Genomic DNA, 22,607 nt, shown 5'->3' on the forward strand with positions numbered 1-22,607 from the left:
CTAACCAGCACTTTTGCTAGATACTTTGTAACTTTGTAACTTTGTAACGTTATAAGCTATTCAAACGGAAGGACTTTCACTTTCAGCTTTTCTCAAGCCTCAGCCAGTCGCCATTTTAAACTCTCCTTTTTCCTCCTTTCACTCTTCTTTAACTTTAAAATCAGTCTTGGGGTTAGAATACTTGCAGTTTAGAATCCCCGATTCGAATTTCATCCTGCTTATTCAGATGATCTGTTAATTTCGTTGATTGGTCCGGTCCCAGCGCCTGGCTCTGCAAAAAGGCAGAGTTCTCCCGAAGCCCGGAGCAGCGGCGAGCGGAAATAGGGAGCCACAACCTGCTCATCCCCAAGAGTAAAAAAAAGAACTCTGGGGACTTCGCAGAGGGCTCTACCTGCCCTCGCCTGCTCTGTCTCACATTTCCTTCAGGAAATGGAGTTTTTCGAGTCGCCTTTCAGATGTAAAGGCGGATCTTTACAGGCAACGGGACTGGCGGTCTCCGAGGACCATCTGGCGGCGACGGAAGCCAGACCGGAAGCCCGGTTTCCAACATTTTTCACACCTGAAAAGATTTATCTCTGCTATGGACTTTCTGGTGCTTTTTTAGCTTTGATTTACTATGAAAAGGTTTCTCGCACTCTGCACACTTGTGAAGCTACTCTCTTGTGTGATTTCGGGTGTGCATTTGAAGTTTTGAACGATGGGCAAAACATTTCCCACACTCCAGACATTTATATGGGTTTTCTCTAGTGTGGATTCGCTGATGTATCACAAGAGTATCTTTCCGAGAAAAACATTTATCACACTCCAGACATTTATATGGGTTTTCTCCAGTGTGGATTCGCTGATGTATCACAAGAGTATCTTTCCGAGAAAAACATTTTCCACACTCCAGACATTTATATGGGGTTTCTCCAGTGTGGATTTGCTGATGTATCACAAGATTATCTTTCCGAGAAAAACATTTCCCACACTCCAGACATTTATATGGGTTTTCTCCAGTGTGGATTCGCTGATGTATCACAAGAGTATCTTTCCGAGAAAAACATTTTCCACACTCCAGACATTTATATGGGTTTTCTCCAGTGTGGGTTCGCTGATGTATCACAAGATTATCTTTCCGAGAAAAACATTTATCACACTCTGAGCATTTGTGGGGTTTCTCTCCTGTATGAATTCGGCTGTGACTTCTAAGGGAAGATGGGTCAGCAAATGCTCTCCCACAGTCTAAACATTTGTAGTTTTTTTCCCCTGTGTGAATTTTCACATGACTTCTAAGGGCTGATGAGGTACGATAAAATCTTCCACAGTCGTTGCATTGATATGGCTTCTCCCCTGTGTGTGTTTTATGATGTGTCCAAAGGTCTCCCTTTTGAGTGAAACATTTTCCACATTCAACGCATCTGAATGGCTTCTCTCCTGTGTGGAGCCTTTGATGTCTTCCAAGGTGTTGTTTTTGGGAAAAGCATTTCCCACACTCCCCACATTTGTAGGGTTTCTCCCCTGTGTGGATTCTCTGATGAATTTGAAGCACTCCTGGGAAAAAAAAACTTTTCCCACACTCCCCACATTTATAGGGCAACTCTCCTTTATGCCATTCCTGGTGTCTCTGAAGTTCATAAGAATACATAAATCGCTTCTCACATTCTGGGCATTCATAGGGTCTCTCTCCAGTATGAATTTTTTGATGTCGCTCCAGGGTTGATTTTGTGGAAAAACATTTCCCACATTCGAGGCACTTTTCGTTTTTCTCACCTCTGTGTGTTTTCTCATGACTCCGAAGAGATGAACTCTGGATGAAACATTTTCCACACTCAAAGCATTTGTAAGATTTTATTCCTGCATGAACCTGCTTATGGACCCAAAGACTTGAGTTCTGGCAAAAGCTCTTCCCACATTCCCAACACTTGTAAGGTTTCTCCCCTGTGTGAATTCTCTCGTGGTTTCTGAGAGTGGTTTTTTCACTGAAAAATTTCCCACATTCCAGACATTGATAAGGTTTCTCTCCAGTGTGGGTTTTCTGATGTGAAAGAAGTCCTGACTTTAGACCAAAGCTTAAGTCACATTCCTCACATTTGTAGGTTCTTACTGTTGGGGGCCTTCTGAGATCTTTCGTGTGTTTTCCAGAGAAGGATTTCTTACCCTCTAAACCTTTTCTGGATCCACTTCCCACATGGACCTTCCTGTGGGTCAAAAGGAGGGACTGCCAAGCAAATGATTTCCCACATTCCCCACATTTGCAGGGTTTCTCCTCTTTGTGCCTCTTCTGGTGACTCCGAAGTTGAGAAGAACTCACAAATCGTTTCTCGCATTCTGGGCATTCATAGGGTCTCTCTCCGGTGTGAAGTCTCTGATGTTCAGTTAGGGTTGACTTGTCAGCAAAACATTTCCCACATTCTGGGCACTTTTCGTTTTTCTCCCCTGTGTGTGTTTTCTCATGTCTCTGAAATGATGAGCTCTCAGTGAAACATTTTCCACACTCAAAGCATTTGTAAGGTTTGATTCCTGCATGGCTCTTCCCATGGCGCCTAAAACTTGACTTCTGAGAAAAGCTCTTCCCACATTCCCAACAGTTGTAAGGTTTCTCTCCTGTGTGGATTCTCATGTGGTCCCCGAGAGTGGCTTTTGCACGGAAAAATTTCCCACATTCCAGACATTGATAAGGTTTCTCTCCAGTGTGGATTTTCCGATGTGTACGAAGGCTTGACTTTAGACCAAAGTGTAAGTCACATTTCTCACATTTATAGGTTTTTACTGTTGGGGGGCTTCTGAGATCTTTGGTGTCTTTTCCAGAGAAGGATTTCTCGCCCTCCAAACCTTCACTGCATCCGCTTCCCACATGGACTTTCCTGTGGGTGAAAAGGTGGGACTGGAGAGTAAAGGATTTCCCACACTCTAAGCATTCATGGGTTTTTTTGTCGTTTTGTGGAGTGCTGCTTGTGTCTGACGGGGCATCCAAAAGTTTCCCAGGCTCCATCCTTTTTGGCGGAAGCTGCCTTGGGCTGATTTTCTAATATTTGTTGATAGTTGACTTGCAAGGTAGATCTAGTTTTATCCGCTGTTGGAAGGCAAAAGAAGCAGAGAACATTATTTCCTTTCCAGAAATGTAGAGTGTCACAAAATCTCTAGAAGGAAAACACATGTTGTTGTGGTCATTAAGTGATTTTGGGGGGGTTGTTAAGTGAAGGAAGACGCAGGGAAGAAATGGAGGGGTGCCTGAAGGGGGTGGTGGACACTCTGGAAGTCCAGTACAGGCCACGCCTGAATTAGGAGAGCTGCAGTGGGGTGCAAAGCTGCAGCTGCCCCCAGAAGCCTCAGTCGCCCCATCTGGGCTCTGCAATGGGGCAGAAATGCCAAGATGGTGCCTTATTTATCTATCTATCTATCTATCTATCTATCTATCTATCTATCTATCTATCTATCTATCTATCTATCTATCTATCTATCTATCTATCGGACTTATATGTCGCCCTTTCTCCACAAGGACTCAGGGCGGCTCACAGCAATAAAGCAACAACAAGTCCAGATTAAAATTTAAATGATAAAAGAATCTAAAATTCCCATTAAAACCCCTTCAGTCCAGGTCAGCCTGGTGAAACAACCATGTTTTAAGGTCACGGCGGAAGGAGCAAAGATCGGGGGCCACCCGGAGCTCCAAGGGGAGCTGATTCCAGAGGGTAGGTGCGCCTACAGAGAAGGCTCGCTCTCTAGGGGCCGTCAGCCAACATTACTTGGCTCAATCGTTACAGTAATTGAGCAAAGACATCATGCGATACCTCACATAATGACCACTTTGCTAAACGATTGAGATTCCAATTCCACTTGTAGTCATATGTCGAGGACTACCTACAGGGAGCCCAAAAGATTAAGGCATCACAGAAGCCAAAGAGGAGGAAAGAAAGCTGAGGTTAGTGTAAGCGACCCATCTTTTCTTTTCCCCTTTCCTTGCTTTTTCTGATTATTCCACTTATGAGCTCCATCCCATCATGGCTAGTTGATCCTGGCTTCCTTGTGACATGTTTCCTCTCCCTGCGTGGATCCGTTTCACAGCTCAGTCTCTTCCTTTGGGAAGACCATGCAACCCTCCTTCGTGCTCTTTATTTATTTGCACTTTAAATTTATTTGCCACCCATCTCGCGGAGGGGCTACTCCAGGGGTCTTATGAGAGTAAAAATGGAGAAAGGAATAGAAGTGTAAACGTAACAGTATCAAGGTAATGAAATGATGAGCACCCCGAAAAGGATCATTGCTGATCAGAGCAAATAAAGCCACACAGAGTTTCCCAAAATTGAAATGAATGATCCTGTTTGTTATCTCAACTGGCCCTGAAATCAACAGAAGAAAGAAAAAGAAAACCAACAATCTGAGCTGCGACATGGCTTAATCCTGGAGTATATTTGATCCTAGGGTTTCTGAAGTGTGGGAGGCCTCACTGAATACCTTCAGAAGGAAAAGCCCCAAATAAAGGATCCCCAATAAAGGATCCAGAGAATTTCAATTAAAATGTAAACTTTAAGAGAAGGCCTAAGCGCCTCCCTAAGAGTCTCCCCCCTTTGGGGTCTTTTTGTGCGGGTTGGAGGGGGGCAGAAATTCCAACTTGGGGTCTGCTTCAGCCTCCTGGTGCAGGGCTTGGGACAAAGGCTGGAGGGAAGAGCCAGCTGTTTTGCCAATCCTTTCTCGTGGTGGCTCCAACAACTGCTTCCTATTGGGGCCCTAAGGGGCCCAGGAGGGGAGGCAAGAGTGGCTGGCAGGGGAGGGTCGGGCCTGGCCATGACGCGCGATGGGGGTGGGGGGGATCCGGGGGTAATGGGGGGGGGCGAGCTTGTCCAGACTGTGTTTTCACCATCGGTACTGTGAGTGGGAGGGGTAGATATGGCGGGAGCAGGGGGCCATATTATGTTAAGGGAGCACGCACCCGCTGTCTTTGAGCAGTAGGGCGCTCCGGCCCCCAAAGCTCCACTCGTTTTCCAGGTTGCACAGACCCTCAGGGCCCAGGCCTTCGACTTATGTTGTGCAATGCCAGGTCTGTAGTAAATAAAGCCCCCCTCATTTGTGATCTTGTTCAGGAGGGGGGAGCGGACCTGGCAGGTATTACGGAGACCTGGTTGGGCCCGGAGAGAGGGGTTCCTCTGGTAGAAAGGTGCCCACCAGGTTTCCACGCATTCCATCAGCCGAGGCCACAGCGGAGGGGAGGGGGAGTAGCGGTTATTATTAGAGAAGGCCTTAGGCCGAGGGAGACCACTGTTCCTCAGACGGCCGGTTGTGAGTCCCTCCTTGTGAAGTGGGGCCATGGGGTTCAGATGGGTCTGTTGATCACGTACCTGGCTCCCTGCCACGTGGCTGCAGCCCTGCCTGAGCTACTCAACGTTATCGCCGCGGTGGCGGTTGAAACCCCCAGACTTATGGTCATGGGGGATTTCAACCTGCCGTACGTGGGTGAGGCGTCTGAGGTGGCTCGGGAGTTCATGGCTTCCATGACGGCCATGGACCTGACCCAGCTAATTCATGGCCCTACGCACACGGGGGGAAACACACTGGACTTGGTTTTTGTCTCTGGACAGTGGTTGACTGATCTCGAGATAGGGGACATAGTCATCGAGCCCTTGTCATGGTCATGATCACTCTCTCTTTCGCCTTGACTTTCGAACCGCGGTACCCCGCCGCAGGGAGGCAGAACCGATAAGATGGTACCGCCCCAGGCGCCTGATGGAACCTGATAAGTTCCAGATGGAGCTTGGGCCAATCCCCGAGGATCTGGCTCACGCCTTGACTGGAGACCTAGTGGCCGCCTGGGACAGGGCGGCCGCTGGAGCTCTGGATCGAGTCGTGCCTTTGCGGCCTCTGACCCGGCGCCGATCTCACCTGGCTCCTTGGTTCACCGAGGAGCTCAGGGAGATGAAGCGCCGGAAAAGACGCCGAGAGAGTAGTTGGAGGGCTAGTCTTTCTGAATTGGACAGGACACTGGTAAGATCTCATATTAGGAATTACCTAGTGGCGATAAAAGCAGCAAAATGTACTAATTTTGCTGCTCTTATTGCGTCATCAGATAATCGCCCGGCCGCCCTGTTTAGGGTGACCCACTCCCTGCTCCACCAGGAAGCACGGGAGGACCCCTTAAAGGGAAGAGCCGAGGATTTTAGTTCAGTATCTGCATGACAAAATCACTCAGATTCGGGAAGGTCTGGACTCCGACTGGGTAGGTCCAGCCAGGGTGACGGAGGCAGGTCTTGAGAATGTTATCTGGGATGAGTTTGATCCTGTGACCCCAGATGACGTGGACAGGATTCTGGGTAGATTGAACGTGACCACGTGTTTGTTGGACCCGTGTCCCTCCTGGTTAGTGCTGGCTTCCCGGGAGGTGACGCTAGGCTGGCTCCAGGGGACTATAAATGTTTTATTGGGTGAGGGTGCCTTCCCTGCCACCTTGAAGGAGGCGGTGGTGAGGCCTCTCCTCAAGAAGCCCTCCCTGGACCCGGCAGTATTGGCTAATTATCATCCAGTCTCCAACCTTCGCTTTGTGGCGAAGGTTGTTGAGAGTGTGGTTGCGCGACAGCTTCCCCAGTACCTGGATGAAACGTCGTATCTGGATCCGTTCCAGTCGGGTTTCAGGCCTGGGTACAGCACGGAAACGGCATTGGTCGCATTGGCTGATGATCTCTGGAGGGCTCGGGACAGGGGTTGCTCCTCTGTCCTGGTCCTGTTAGATCTCTCAGCGGCTTTTGATACCATCGACCATGGTATCATGCTGCACCGGTTGGAAGAGTTGGGGGTGGGAGGCACCGTACTATGGTGGTTCTCCTCCTTTCTCTCTGACCGGTCGCAGTCTATGTTGACAGGGGGGCAGAGGTCGACCCCAAGGCCCCTCATATGTGGGGTGCCACAGGGATCGGTCCTCTCGCCCCTTTTGTTCAACATTTATGTAAAGCCGCTGGGCGAGATAATCCGTGGTTTCGGGGTGAAGTACCATTATGCTGACGACACCCAGCTGTACATCTCCACCCCGGGCCACCCCAACAATGCCCTTGAAGTGATGTCCCGGTGCCTGGAAGCCGTACGGATCTGGATGGGGAGAAACAGCTCAGGCTCAACCCATCCAAGACCGAGTGGCTGTGGTTTCCGACGTCCCGATATAGTCAGCTGGTGCCATCGCTGACTATTGGGGGCAAAACATTGGCCCCCACGGAAAGGGCTCGCAACTTGGGCGTCCTCCTGGATTCACGGCTGTCGTTAGAAGAGCACTTGACGGCCGTGACTGGGAGGATTTTTCATCAGGTTCGCCTGATCCGCCAGTTGCGTCCCTTTCTAGATCGGGACTCTCTACACAGTCATTCATGCCCTCATCACCTCTCGTCTGGACTATTGTAACGCTCTCTACATGGGGCTCCCCTTGAGGTGTACTCGGAGGCTCCAACTGGCGCAAAGTGCGGCCGCGCGGGTGGTTATGGGAGCGACGTGGAGTTCCCATGTAACACCTCTCCTGCGCGAGCTGCACTTGCTCCCGGTGGTCTTCCGAGTGCGCTTCAAGGTTCTGGTTATCACCTTTAAAGCGCTCCATGGCTTAGGACCTGGTTATCTACGGGACCACCTGCTACCACCAATAGCCTCCCACCGGCCAGTATGCTCCTATAGAGGGGCTGCTCCGGCTGCCGTCGGCCAAACAATGTCGACTGGCGGCCCCTAGGGGGAGAGCCTTCTCTGCGGGGGCACCTACGATCTGGAATGAGCTCCCCCCAGAGATACGGAGGATCCCGGATCTGTGCACATTCTGTCGCGTGCTTAAGACTTTTTTATTTCATTAAGCTGGCCTGGCCTAAATCTTCTCCCCTTTTTAAATGCAAATTTTAATCTGTTTTTAAATTATGGGGTATTTTAAATTTGTTCAGCCAAATTATTTAATTCGTTTTTATTCTATTTTAAATTTTTGTATTTATGTGTTTTATCTTCTGGCTGTTCACCGCCCTGAGTCCTTCGGGAGTAGGGCGGTATAGAAATTTAAATAAATAAATAAAATAAATAAATAAATAAAATAAATAAATGGCTAAGAATGTATCGCTGAAACAAGACCCAGTTTGGGCTGAGAGAACATTTCCCCCTGAAAGAACCAGATGAAGGCTGGGCAGGGCAGCCCCACCTCCACTTGAGTCCCCAGGCAGCCTCTTTTGGCTTCAGGGCTGCCTCCCCCCCCCCGGCCGATGCGACTCCCCCACTCCGTGGCCTTCTGCTCAGGGTCCACCTCCAACTCCACCAAGAGTGGCTTCTTACAACTAATATAGATCAAACAAATTTTGCCTTCACTCTGCACCTTGGCAGAAAAACCCAATTTTATTTCATAGCTTGGGCCCTGGGTACTTGCAGGATCACCTTCTGCCTGCCTCCAACCGCCCAGTGCGCTCACATAGGACTGCCCTCCTCCGGGTGCCATCGGCCAGACAATGTCGGCTGATGACGCCCAGGATGAGGGCGTTCTCTGTGGGCACACCGACCCTCTGGAATGTTTTACCCACTGGGCTCCGGATGGCCCCCGACCTCCGCTCTTTCCGCGGTGACCTAAAGACATGGGTTTTCCAACAAATTTGCTGATCTGATGGGAGCTTTTAACTTTAATTCTTTGGGGATTTTAAATTGAGTATTTTAGTCGTAATTTTACTGTTTTATTGTTTTATCTTATCTAGTCCTTCGGGAGAAGGGCGGCATATAAGTATAAATAAACTAAACTAAACTAAACTATTGCATTGCCACATAAAGATTTTTTTAAAAGCTTATTTTCCAAACCAAATTTCATTGACTCACCTTTAAAGTTACAGCCAAGAAGTATCTGGGTCACCTCTCTGAGTCAAGGGCAAGGATGACCCTCACTTGGTTTGATTTCTCCTTAACTGATTGGCCCTTTGTGCAGGAAGCTGCTTCTCCAGCCGGGCCAAGATTCCCAAATTTTCTAGGATGGAGTCCTGGCCAAAATGTTGTGTGTTCTGATCCAAGAAGGCCCCCTTCTCCTCTCTGCAGTTCACGGCCAGATCCTCACTGGTCTCCTGCAAAGAGAAATGAAAAAGGCTCAGATGCCGACAGTAACGCTGAGCTTGATCTATAAATGATCTGGACGGGGAAGGAAAAAATAGGATTGTTTGCTGAGGATACAAGATAAAAGGAGATAGAATTGAGATTCAAGAAGTTATTGATGGGCCAAAATGGAAGAAACCAGCAGGATGAAGTCCAACAGGGAGCAACAAATAGTTGTGAGTAGAAAACTCAAAGGAAGACAACCGAGATCAGAAAAGGGATCCTGTTTCCTGCTCTTTTTGGAGGCTTAAGAGGCCATAAGAATTCCAGCCTTCCTGGGACCCAAAGCTACTTTGGACAGGCATTTTCCACTTATGCCAGGCAACCTCCTGGCCATCAGCTTCTTCTAGGAGCCGCTCACAAGACCAGCCTCACAACTTCCTTAGAGTTTGTGCTTTCTAAAAGATCCACCGTGGAGGCGATGCCACATCCAGGACTCACCATTGCAACGAGGTCGGTCACTCTGTGTTAAATCCACATTGCATATCTCAAGATATTCCTCCAGGAGGAAAACATATGTTGTTAAGTGATTTTTGGGGGTCGTTAAGTGAAGGAAGACACAGGGAAGAAATGGAGGGGTGCCTGAAGGGGGTGGGAGACACCCTGGAAATCCAGCACAGGCCACGCCTGAATTTGGAGAGCTGCAGTGGGGTGCAAAGCTGCACCGCCCCCAAAAGCCTCAGTCGCCCCATCTGGGCCCTGCAATGGGGCAGAAATGCCAAGATGGTGCCTTAAGTGGCCTTCAGCCATTTCAGCCATTGCCACTGACCCCAGGCCTGGACTTCAGCCCAGTGTCACTGGTGCCCCCCAGAAATGTCTCCCAAAGCATCTCTAAACTTCTCCTCAAGTCAAATACGGACTGTGCTGGGACTCCAATGGCCTCCCCAGCCCTCTGCCCACTCACCCCCCTCAAGACAAAGTTATGCTTCTTACTTGGGACTTCATCCACTCAATGACCAGTGAAATCATTACACTAATTGAGCAAACACATCATGTGATACCTCACATAATGACCACTTTGCTAAACGATTGAGATTCCAATTCCATTTTTAGTCATACATCAAGGACTATTGACAGGCAACCCAAAAGATTAAGGCATCACAGAAGCCAAAGAGGAGGAAAGAGAGTTGAAGTTAGAGCGAGAAACCCATCTTTTCTTCCCTTTTCTTGCTTTTTCTGCTTATTCCACTTATGAGCTCCATCCCATCATGGCTAGTTGATCCTGGCTTCCTTGTGACATGTTTCCTCCCCCTGCATGGATCCGTTTCACAGCTCAGTCTCTTCCTCTTGGGAAGACCATGCAACTCTCCTTCGTGCTCTTTATTTATTTCCTGTTTAAAATTATTTGCCACCCATCTCACCGAGGGGCTACTCCAGGGATCTTATCGAAGTAATGAAATGATGAGCAATGGCATAAAAAATGAAAGTACAGTAACGTCCAATGAAAAACGGACAGTGGGTGAAGCAGTGAGTGTGGGTGGAAATAGGCTTTGCTATCAGTCTAGTGGCCTCCTCCTCCCTACCTGCCCCACAGGGGTCCTTCAGTAGGAAGTGCCACACCTGCCTTGGGCAAGAAGGGAGGGGAACAGAGCAGCTGCTGGCTTCTCCATCAAGAGTTTCCCTCTGGAGCCACATCTGGCTTCCTCCACAAACCACACTTTAGCAGAAGACACAGGACTGTCTGAGTTGAGATCATCCCTCTGCATTTCCTACCCGGATGGGAGAGAGGCCGGCCGATTCCCTGGGCCACCCCAGGCTCCTTGGCTGATGCACCTGAGCACAACCAGGTCCAACCCAAAAGCTGTGTGGGTGTTTGTGTATTAGAAGGAGGAGCTCAGTCAGGCCACCCTAAAAGAGACCAGAAGATCAGGCAGGAAAGGAGGAGGGGAAAATGACTCCGATTGGGCATTTCATCCGTCTCCAGGAGAGCCAGCACAGGCACCCCGAAAAGGATCACTGCTGATCAGAGCAAATAAAACTACACAGAGCTTCCCAAAATTGAAATGAACGATCCTGTTTGTTATCTCAACTGGCCCTGAAAGCAACAGAAGAAAGAAAAAGAAAACCAACAATCTGAGCTGCGAAATGGCTTAATCCTGGAGTACCTCTGCACCTTGGCAGAAAAACCCAATTTTATTGCATTGCCACATAAAGATTTTTTTTAAAAGCTTATTTTTCCAAACCAAGTTTCATTGACTCACCTTTAAAGTTACAGCCAAGAGGTCTCTGGGTCACTTGTTACTTCTCTGAGTCAAGGCCAGGGATGACCCTCACTGTTTGATTTCTCCTTAACTGATTGGCCCCTTGTGCAAGAAGCTGCTTCTCCAGCGGGCCAAGATTCCCAAATTTTCTAGGATGGAGTCCTGGCCGAAATGTTGTGTGTTCTGATCCAAGAAGGCCCCTTCCTCCTCTCTGCAGTTCACGGCCAGATCCTCGCTGGTCTCCTGCAAAGAGAAATGAAAAAGGCTCAGATGCCGACAGTAACGCTGAGCTTGATCTATAAATGACCTGGACGAGGAAGGAAAAAATAGGATTGTTTGCTGAGGATACAAGATAACAGGAGATTCAATCGTGATTGAAGATCTTGATGAGCCAAAATGGAAGAATCTGGCAAGATGGAAGCCCAAGAGGGACCTATGCATAGTTGTGAGTAAGAAAACCCAACGGAAAACGAGAGATCCTGCTGCTCCTTCGGGATCTTTTTGGAGGCTTAAGAGGCCATCAGAATTCCAGCCTTCCTGGGACCCAAAGCTACTTTGGACAGGCATTTTCCACTTATGCCAGGCAACCTCCTGCCCATCAGCTTCTTCTAGGAGCCGCTCACAAGACCAGCCTCACAACTTCCTTAGAGTTTGTGCTTTCTAAAAGATCCACCGTGGAGGCGATGCCACATCCAGGACTCCCCATTGCAACGAGGTCGGTCAGTCGGTGTTAAATCCACATTGCATATCTCAAGACACCTTTTAAAGCTCCGTTTCCTCCAGTTTTCCAACTGCGCTTGAGGGAAACGGATCTTCAGAGGCTTCCAGTTCAAGCGGACCACACAGAGACCTTCTGCAAACAACCTCCCCTAAAGCTTCTTCCCGGATCCATCCGGATCCCCCTGGAGAGCCTTTGTCGGGCGAAGAGGGGGCAGATCCACCCCGGGGATTAGAGAGAGACTTTTCTGAAAGCAACTTCGCCACAGCTCCGTCTAGGATCCCCCCGGATCCCCCAGGGAAGCTTTGGTCGGGCGAGGAGGTGGCAGTAATCAACCTCGGGGACGGAGCCCCCTTTGCCCCCCTGGAGGGAAGGGAGGGATCGGCTCCCCGCAGGCAACGCCAGAGCCGGATCTCCCCGAGGAAAGCCCGGCAAGCCGGAGAGCGGGATCCGCAGCTCCCTTCCTCCTGGCGGGGAGAGGATCTCCTGGGAGGGGGGGCGGCCTGGAGGCCGGAGGGAGAGCAGCCCCACCTGACGCCAGCGGGATCCAGAAACCTCTCCGGAGGGATCCAGCGCCGATCTTCGCCGGGCGAAGCGGAACACGCGGAGGGCAGCGGAGATCCAGCGAGGGGGAGGGGAGAGGCGTGGGCGGGGCTTCTGCGCCCATCTGGAGTTCCGCCCCCTCCTTGCAGCCCCGCCCCTCAGCAGCCTCTGCTCCTCCCCCTCCCTCCCCCCCAATCTCCCCTCCCAGCCAGGAAGCCTCCGCCGTTCCTCCGAGGGGCGTCGGGGTGGAGGGTTCCTCTGCCCATGGAAAGAGTGTCCCCTGCACGGTGGAAGCGGGGCTGCCCTCCTCCTGCTCCAGGGTGCCTGGGAGAGCTTGGATGAAGCCCCTTGGAGGGTTTTCTCTTGAGGAGCTCCGTGGAAAGGGCCAGGAACCTTCACTTCCCTTTTGGGGGTTTCTTTCCTTTTTGGGGGGTTCCTTCCTAACTGGATAATAAATATTTATTTTTCCTCTCAGGAACTTTTCATTCAGCTGCCATCAGATCCTACACTGATCTCTAATAGTCCCTGGTGCAGGGGTTCCATGAAGACCCTCCATCCTGAGGGTTTAAACTGGGGGGGATCTCTGAGCAGAGATGGGGCTTCTCTCATTCCTTTGCTAATCACCAGAAACCCCCCAGACAGGAAAGAAGAGAGTTTGGGGGAGCAGCCCAGATCTGATGCTTTTCCCCATAGAGGCAGCACAATACAACTGGGAAACAAGGCTGAAAATATTACCAATCCACTGTCCAATAGAAATGATTCCATTTCTCATTTTTCGCTTATGTGAGATTTAAAAACCCAAAATTTGATACCACTCGAAGAAACGTCTGGTGAACAAAACCAAAGATTTATTGAAATACATTAAAATAAAATAAAAAGCGGTTGCAAATGTGATAATGAATAAGTCCAGTTGATCCATGAGTTAATGGAGTTTGCCCATTATGGGTCTGGGTCATAGGTCCCATTTGGAGATGTGTCCGTCATAACTTCAAAGGGTTGATGGCTGCCTGGAGTGAACCTCCATGATGGCTGCCTCTGCCCTCCAGTTGTTCCTGATGAGCTCTTGGGTGAAATGGGGGACCGACCCAAACTCAGCCTCTCCCACTGGAGCTGAGAAGGGAAGACGGCAGAGACCCCCACAGGAGGGGCCCCAAATAATGGAACCCCCTTTGATGGCAGGAGGAGCTGAATGCTCACAGAGGCACAAGAGGGTGGGTGGGTGGAGGAATTAGCAGCGTGAAATGGCAGCACGGCCCCTTTTTCCTATTTTCAGTTGACCTTCTGTGTATCCCAGGACTGGACCTTCTTCCCAGAGAGCCTTAAATCCATAAAGAGAAAGAGCCTCCATCAGACTTGAGGAGCATCCGGGTACCAGGAGCCTCTGGGGAACCAGGTGTCCGGATCAAGGGGCTCACAGGGGGCCCCCACTCTGTGCTTGGAGGGATTGGGGAGATGCCAGAAACCCCCCTGGAGTAGCCAATTCATGAATCCCACAGAAAGATCCCATTAAATGTATACTATTTGAAGTGATATTTTTTATGAAAAATAGGTAAATTGGGTTTGGATTGATGGAAATAGGCAAGAAAAATATTTAATGTAACATTATTATTAATGACTAATAATGAAATATCTCCATAAAGAGTCAGAATATACTTAAAGGAATGTAAATTTATAGTTAAATCCACAACTGTCCACACAGTAGCTTTAATTGCACACACAACAGCCTCACAGTAACTGAATTTGGGGTCACATGAAAGGCAACTGGGTATCAATTTAAAATTTGCAATAAATTGATGACATAATTGAAAGTCGCACTTCTTGTGACCTCAATGTGTGTCCTAAGTAAGATGGGGTTCATTTAATCACGGGTGTGTCAGGCAGATGTAGGTGGCGACCAATGATCTGCCCTCAAGAGCAGGGATCCATCCAAATTCCAACCCAGGAGATTTCTCTTAAAGTTCCCCTCCGAATGCAACACAGGAAGCCAAAACTGTCCAGCGAGGGAGGATGGAGCCTGAAGAATCGGAATGGCAGCTGTTTGTACACAATTGCTGTTCTTTCTGTTTTAAAGGGCATCACACACAGAGCTTTAAAAAAACAGCAGGATTTTGATTAAACACTATGGCACAATTTGACTGCCATCTTGAGGTTTTTGACATCCTGCCAGTCCATACCCTGAAAATAGTCCTCTTGATTATTTTGAATAATAATTTTATTAAGGATCGTATTCACAGATCCAACAAAGGAACAATATAATTGTTTGTGTGTCTGTATGAAAACATGAAAAAGACCATGTGAAAAATAATCTTTCCAAAAAATATAGTAAGAAAAAGAAAACTTTCTCTTTTCTTCCTCAACCAGCATATTCAACATCAACATTTTATCCCTAAATAAACCAGCAGATGCATCTTCATTCCACCCTCACCCCATTTTCTCCTCTCTAAATCTTCAGAGTTCTCCTTATTGATCAACAAAGTCTAGTAAGAATTAACAAAAATACCTGGGTGCCTTCACTTACGACTGTAGCAACGTATGACCGGAAAGCCATTCCAAGTGATGGTCCTAAGCCGAGGACTTCCTGTTCTCTGCAAAACATTGTATGTACTCTGCGTATAAGTTACTAATATGGCTTTGTGAGTAAAATATCCTCATACTCCCAACACTTGTGCCCTTTTGCCTCATTGTGTCCTCTCTGATGGTATTAAAGGCTGCTTCAGTAGGAAAAACATTTTCCCCACATCAAATATTTGCACAATTTCCCTTCTGTCACTGTGTGAAGTTCCTGGTAAATGTTAACATCTGAATGTTTTTTTAAAAAAGGGTTTCCAACATTTTTCACACCTGAAGAGATTTATCTCTGCTATGGACTTTCTGGTGCTGTTCTAGCTTTGATTTAGTATGAAAAGGTTTCTCGCACTCTGCACACTTGTGAAGCTACCCTCTTGTGTGATTTCGGGTGTGCATCCGAAGGGCTGAAGGTTGGGTAAAACATTTTCCACACTCCAGACATTTATATGGTTTCTCTCCAGTGTGGATTCGCTGATGCATCACAAGAGTATCTTTCCGAGAAAAACATTTATCGCACTCTGAGCATTTGTGGGGTTTCTCACCTGTATGAATTCGGCTGTGATTTCTAAGGGAAGATGGTTCAGCAAATGATCTCCCACAATCTAAACATTTGTAGTTTTTTTCCCCTGTGTGAATTTTCACATGACTTCTAAGGGCTGACGAGGTACGATAAAATCTTCCACAGTCGTTGCATTGATATGGCTTCTCCCCTGTGTGGGTTTTATGATGTCTCCATAGGTCTCCCTTTTGAGTGAAACATTTTCCACATTCAACGCATCTGTATGGCTTCTCTCCTGTGTGGAGCCTTTGATGCGTTCCAAGGTGTTGTTTTTGGGAAAAGCATTTCCCACACTCCCCACATTTGTAGGGTTTCTCCCCTGTGTGGATTCTCTGATGAATTTGAAACTCTCCTGGCAAAAAAAACTTTTTCCCACACTCCCCACATCTATACGGTTTCTCCTCTTTGTGCCTCTTCTGGTGTCTCCGAAATTCAGAAGAAACCGCAAATTGTTTCTCACATTCTGGGCATTCATAGGGTCTCTCTCCGGTGTGAAGTTTTTGATGTCGCTCCAGGTTTGATTTCGAGGTAAAACATTTCCCACATTCGAGGCACTTTTCGTTTTTCTCCCCTCTGTGTGTTTTCTCATGACTCCGAAGAGATGAACTTTGGGTGAAACATTTTTCACACTCAAAGCACTTGTAAGATTTGATTCCTGCATGAACCTTCTCATGGAGCCAAAGACTTGAGTTCTGAGAAAAGCTCTTCCCACATTCCCAACACTTGTAAGGTTTCTCCCCTGTATGAATTCTCTCGTGGTTTCTGAGAGTGGTTTTTTCACGGAAAAATTTCCCACATTCCAGACATTGATAAGGTTTCTCTCCAGTGTGGATTTTCTGATGTGAAAGAAGTCCTGACTTTAGACCAAAGCGTAAGTCACATTCCTCACATTTGTAGGTTTTTACTGTTGGGGGCCTTCTGAGATCTTTGGCGTGTTTTCCAGAGAAGGATTTCTTACCCTCTAAACCTTTTCTGGATCCACTTCCCACATGGACCTTCCTGTGGGTCAAAAGGAGGGACTGCCCAGCAAATGATTTCCCACACTCCCCACATTTGCAGGGTTTCTCCTCTTTGTGCCTCTTCTGGTGACTCCGAAGTTGAGAAGAACCCACAAATCGTTTCTCGCATTCTGGGCATTCATAGGGTCTCTCTCCGGTATGAAGTCTCTGATGTTCAATTAGGGTTGACTTGTCAGCAAAACATTTCCCACATTCTGGGCACTTTTCGTTTTTCTCCCCTGTGTGTGTTTTCTCATGTCTCTGAAATGATGAGCTCTCAATGAAACATTTTCCACACTCAAAGCATTTGTAAGGTTTGATTCCTGCATGGATCTTCCCATGGCGCCTAAAACTTGACTTCTGAGAAAAGCTCTTCCCACATTCCCAACAGTTGTAAGGTTTCTCTCCTGTGTGGATTCTCTCATGGTTTCTAAGAGTGGCTTTTTCACGGAAAGAATTCCCACATTCCAGACATTGATAAGGTTTCTCTCCAGTGTGGATTTTCCGATGTGTACGAAGGCTTGACTTTAGACCAAAGTGTAAGTCACATTCCTCACATTTGTAGGTTTTTAGTGTTGGGGGCCTTCTGAGGTCTTTGGCGTCTTTTCCAGAGAAGGATTTCTCGCCCTCCAAACCTTCACTGGATCCACTTCCCACATGGACCTTCCTGTGGGTGAAAAGGTGGGACTGGAGAGTAAAGGATTTCCCACACTCTAAGCATTCATGGGATTTTTTGTCGTTTTGTGGAGTGCTGCTTGTGTCTGACGGGGCATCCAAAGGTTTCCCAGGCTCCATCCTTTCTGGCGGAAGCTGCCTTGGGCTGATTTTCTAATATTTGTTGATAGTTAACTTGCAAGGTAGATCTAGTTTTATCTGCTGTTGGAAGGAAAAAGAAGCAGTGAAAAATATTTCCTTTCCAGAAATGTAGAGAGTCACAAAATCTCCAGGAGGAAAACATATGTTGTTGTGGTCATTAAGTGATTTTTGGGGGTCGTTAAGTGAAGGAAGACACAGGGAAGAAATGGAGGGGTGCCTGAAGGGGGTGGGAGACACCCTGGAAATCCAGCACAGGCCACGCCTGAATTTGGAGAGCTGCAGTGGGGTGCAAAGCTGCACCGCCCCCAAAAGCCTCAGTCGCCCCATCTGGGCCCTGCAATGGGGCAGAAATGCCAAGATGGTGCCTTAAGTGGAGGCCTGGGGCCTTCAGCCATTTCAGCCATTGCCACTGACCCCAGGCCTGGACTTCAGCCCAGTGTCACCGGTGCCCCCCACAAATGTGGCCTTAATCCCCAGAGTGGTGGCCCTTGCAGCCTTGCGCCATTCTGCAACCCGCAATGTTCCATACTGTTTCCAAGCAACGTCTCCCAAAGCATCTCTAAGCCTCTCCTCAAGTCAAATACGGACTGTGCTGGGACTCCAATGGCCTCCCCAGCCCTCTGCCCCCCCCTCCCCGAGACAAAGTTATGCTTCTTACTTGGGACTTCATCCACTCAATGACCAGTGAAATCATTACGCTAATGGAGCAAAGACATCATGCGATACCTCACATAATGACCACTTTGCTAAACGATTGAGATTCCAATTCCATTTTTAGTCATACTTCGAGGACTACCTACAGGGAGCCCAAAAGATTAAGGCATCACAGAAGCCAAAGAGGAGGAAAGAAAGTTGAGATCAGTGTAAGCAACCCTTTTCTTTTCCCCTTTTCTTGCTTTTTCTGCTTATTCCACTTATGAGCTCCATCCCATCATGACTAGTTGATCCTGGCTTCCTCGTGACACGTTTCCTCCCCCTGCATGGATCCGTTTCACAGCTCAGTCTCTTCCTCTTGGGAAGACCATGCAACTCTCCTTCGTGCTCTTTATTTACTGTTTAAAATTATTTGCCACCCATCTCGCCGAGGGGCTACTCCAGGGGTCTTATGAGAGTAAAAATGGAGAAAGGAATAGAAGCGTAAACGTAACAGTATCAAAGTAATGAAATGATGAGCAATGGCATAAACAATGAAAGTACAGTAACCTCAAATGAAAAATGGAAGGTGTGTGAAGCAGTGAGTGTGGGTGGAAATAGGCTTTGCTATCAGTCTGGTGGCCTCCTCCTCCCTACCTGCCCCACAGGGGTCCTTCAGTAGGAAGTGCCACACCTGCCTTGGGCAAGAAGGGAGGGGAACAGAGGAGCTGCTGGCTTCTGCATCAAGAGTTTCCCTCCGGGGCCACATCTGGCTTCCTCCAGAAACCCCACTTTAGCAGAAGACACAGGACTGTCTGAGTTGAGGTCATCCCTCTGCATTTCCTACCCGGATGGGAGAGAGGCCGGCCGATTCCCTGGGCCACCCCAGGCTGCTTGTCTGATGCCCTGAGCACAACCAGGTCCAACCCAAAAGCTGTGTGGGTGTTTGTGTATTAGAAGGAGGAGCTCAGTCAGGCCACCCTAAAAGAGACTCAGAAGATCAGGCAGGAAAGGAGGAGGGGAAAATGGCTCCGATTTGGCGTTTCATCCGTCTCCAGGAGAGCCAGCACAGGCACCCGGAAAAGGATCACTGCTGATCAGAGCAAATAAAGCCACACAGAGCTTCCCAAAATTGAAATGAATGATCCTGTTTGTTATCTCAACTGGCCGTGAAAGCAACAGAAGAAAGAAAAAGAAAACCAACAATCTGAGCTGCGACATGGCTTAATCCTGGAGTATCTCTGCACCTTGGCAGAAAAACCCAACTTTATTGCATTGCCACATAAAGATTTTTTTTAAAAGCTTATTTTTCCAAACCAAGTTTCATTGACTCACCTTTAAAGTTACAGCCAAGAGGTCTCTGGGTCACTTGTTACTTCTCTGAGTCAAGGCCAGGGATGACCCTCACTGTTTGATTTCTCCTTAACTGATTGGCCCTTTGTGCAAGAAGCTGCTTCTCCAGCGGGCCAAGATTCCCAAATTTTCTAGGATGGAGTCCTGGCCGAAATGTTGCGTGTTCTGATCCAAGAAGGCCCCTTTCTCCTCTCTGCAGTTCACGGCCAGATCCTCGCTGGTCTCCTGCAAAGAGAAATGAAAAAGGCTCAGATGCCGACAGTAACGCTGAGCTTGATCTATAAATGACCTGGACGAGGAAGGAAAAAATAGGATTGTTTGCTGAGGATACAAGATAACAGGAGATCCAATCGTGATTGAAGAACTTGATGAGCCAAAATGGAAGAATCGGGCAAGAGGGACCTATGCATAGTTGTGAGTAAGAAAACCCAACGGAAAACAAGAGAGATCCTGCTGCTCCTTCCGGCTCTTTTTGGAGGCTTAAGAGGCCATAAGAATTCCAGCCTTCCTGGGACCCAAAGCTACTTTGGACAGGCATTTTCCACTTATGCCAGGCAACCTCCTGGCCATCAGCTTCTTCTAGGAGCCGCTCACAAGACCAGCCTCACAACTTCCTTAGAGTTTGTGCTTTCTAAAAGATCCACCGTGGAGGCGATGCCACATCCAGGACTCCCCATTGCAACGAGGCCGGTCAGTCGGTGTTAAATCCACATTGCATATCTCAAGACACCTTTTAAAGCTCCGTTTCCTCCAGTTTTCCAACTGCACTTGAGGGAAACGGATCTTCAGAGGCTTCCTGTTCAAACGGACCACACAGAGACCTTCTGCAAGTAACCTCCCCTAAAGCTTCTTCCCGGATCCATCCGGATCCCCCTGGAGAGCCTTGGTCGGGCGAAGAGGGGGCAGATCCACCCCGGGGATTAGAGAGAGACTTTTCTGAAAGCAACTTCGCCACAGCTCCTTCTAGGATCCCCCAGGGGAGCTTTAGTCGGGCGAGGAGGGGGCAGAAATCAACCTCGGGGACGGAGCCCCCTTTGCCCCCCTGGAGGGAAGGGAGGGATCGGCTCCCTGCAGGCAACGCCAGAGCCGGATCTCCCCGAGGAAAGCCCGGCAAGCCGAAGAGCGGGATCCGCAGCTCCCTTCCTCCTGGCGGGGAGAGGATCTCCTGGGAGGAGGGGCGGCCTGGAGGCCGGAGGGAGAGCAGCCCCACCTGACGCCAGCAGGATCCAGAAACCTCTCCGGAGGGATCCAGCGCCGATCCTCGCCGGGCGAAGCGGGACACGCGGAGGGCAGCGGAGATCCAGGCAGTGGGAGGGGAGAGGGGCGGGGCTTCTGCGCCCCTCTGGAGCTCCGCCCCCTCCTTGCAGCCCCGCCCCTCAGAAGCCTCTGCTCCTCCCCCTCCCTCCCCCCCAATCTCCCCCCCCAGCCAGGAAGCCTCCGCCGTTCCTCCGAGGGGCGTCGGGGTCGAGGGTTCCTCTGCCCATGGAAAGAGTGTCCCCTGCACGGTGGAAGCGGGGCTGCCCTCCTCCTGCTCCAGGGTGTCTGGGAGAGCTTGGATGAAGCCCCTTGGAGGGTTTTCTCTTGAGGAGCTCCGTGGAAAGGGCCAGGAACCTTCACTTCCCTTTTTGGGGTTCCTTCCTAACTGGATAATAAATATTTCTTTTTACTCCCAGGAACATACATACATACATACATATATGCATGCATGCATACATACATACATACATACATTTATTCATTCATTCATTCATTCATTCATTCATTCATTCAGCTGCCATCAGATTTTACACTGATCTCTAATAGTCCCTGGTGCAGGGGTTCCATGAAGACCCTCCAACCTGAGGGTTTAAACTGGGGGGGATCTCTGAGCAGAGATGGGGCTTCTCTCATTCCTTTGCTAATCACCAGAAACCCCCCAGACAGGAAAGAAGAGACTTTGGGGGAGCAGCCCAGATCTGATGCTTTTCCCCATAGAGGCAGCACAACTGGGAAACAAGGCTGAAAATATTGCCAAGCCACTGTCCAACAGAAATGATTCCATTTCTCACTTATATTCACCTTATTTTTACAAAGTCGAGACAGGGAACATATCCCACACATCTTCCTTCACCTATTTTCCTGACAACAATCCTGTGAGGTAGACTAGGCTGAGAGAGTGACTGGCCCAAGGTCACCCAAGCTGGCTTTCATAGCCCAGTCGGGACTGGAACTCATGGCCTCAGGCTTTCTAACGCAGGGTCTTAGCCACTAGGCCATACTCGATGTCCTGGGTGTTGATTGAGAATTGTCATCTTTTAAGATGGGGGGTGGGACTTCACCTCCCAGAATTCATGCTGGCTGGGGAATCCTGGGAGTTGAAATCCACACAGCTTAAAGTTATCAAGCTTGAGAAACACAGATATTAACGTACACAGTCATGCATCAATATCCGTGTAGTAACATGTATGTTTGAGGAGTTTGCATCTCTATGAAAATCACCCTGTGCTCAAGGACGAATGTAATCCACATTGAAGACTGGAACTCGTTGGAGTTGCTCACTTGTAAGAAGCAGCTACAGAAGGGGAGACAAACCATTATAAAACTGATAATTACCGTAACCCAAATCTTGATCGTTCCGATTTGCCATCTAGTGAGACCCAGTAAGTGTGACTTATCTGTAGGAGTCCCTGCCCTGTGGAAGGCCTTTCCCTTGGAGATCCTGTAGGCCCCCCACCCTTCTAGCCTTCTGGAAACCTGTACAAGGCTGTTTCTCACACACACACACACACACACACACAGTTTCTGGGATAGGGTAAGGCTGAGATGGGAGGATTAGAATTTGGGTGTGTTTGTTGGTGTGTCTCAGCTGCTTGCTTGTTTTGGTGTTAGGGTTGTGAGCCCTTTTTCAAAGTTGTGTTTTACAGGAGGGGTGGACACACAGTCATAGTTATTGCCTTTATACCCATGGTGAAATCCAAATTTTTACTACTGGTTCTATGGGCGTGGTGTGGCTTGGTTGGTGTGGCAGGGGAAGGATACTGCAAAAATCTCCATTCCCACCCCACTCCAGGGGAAGGATACTGCAAAATCTCCATTCCCACCCCACTCCAGGGGAAGGAAATCTCCATTCCCACCCCACTCCAGGGGAAGGATTAACATCAAGCTGTCTGCAATTACTGCAAGTT

At 48.7% G+C, this 22,607-nt stretch overlaps 1 protein-coding gene and 1 pseudogene across 3 annotated transcripts in view; both read right to left on the reverse strand.

The window, feature by feature from the left end:
- Positions 1-544: 544 nt before the first annotated feature.
- Positions 545-9,026, reverse strand: LOC148115867 (uncharacterized; annotated as a pseudogene). The gene is made up of 2 exons (XR_015731745.1): positions 8,788-9,026; positions 545-3,055 (listed from the first exon to the last, which is right to left on the reverse strand). The product of XR_015731745.1 is annotated as an uncharacterized LOC148115867 (transcript).
- A 5,687-nt stretch (positions 9,027-14,713) lies between these two features.
- LOC148115868 (uncharacterized) overlaps positions 14,714-22,607 on the reverse strand; it is a 33,737-nt gene continuing 25,843 nt past the window's right edge. Inside the window, exons 1-3 of one of the 2 annotated variants that reach the window (XM_087884263.1) lie at positions 20,654-20,770; positions 19,426-19,668; positions 14,714-17,517 (exon numbers count right to left, since the gene is read on the reverse strand). In XM_087884263.1, coding sequence (XP_087740389.1) covers positions 15,451-17,436 — 1,986 coding nt within the window. In that variant the 5' untranslated portion in view covers positions 17,437-17,517; positions 19,426-19,668; positions 20,654-20,770 and the 3' untranslated portion in view covers positions 14,714-15,450. Of the gene's footprint in view, positions 17,518-19,425; positions 19,669-20,653; positions 20,771-22,607 lie in introns of those variants that run through there. The other variant, XM_087884262.1, reaches the window with a different exon arrangement.

This window comes from Pantherophis guttatus, chromosome 2, assembly GCF_059756535.1.
Source record: "Pantherophis guttatus breed Tessera chromosome 2, ASM5975653v1, whole genome shotgun sequence".
NCBI lineage: Eukaryota > Metazoa > Chordata > Lepidosauria > Squamata > Colubridae > Pantherophis > Pantherophis guttatus.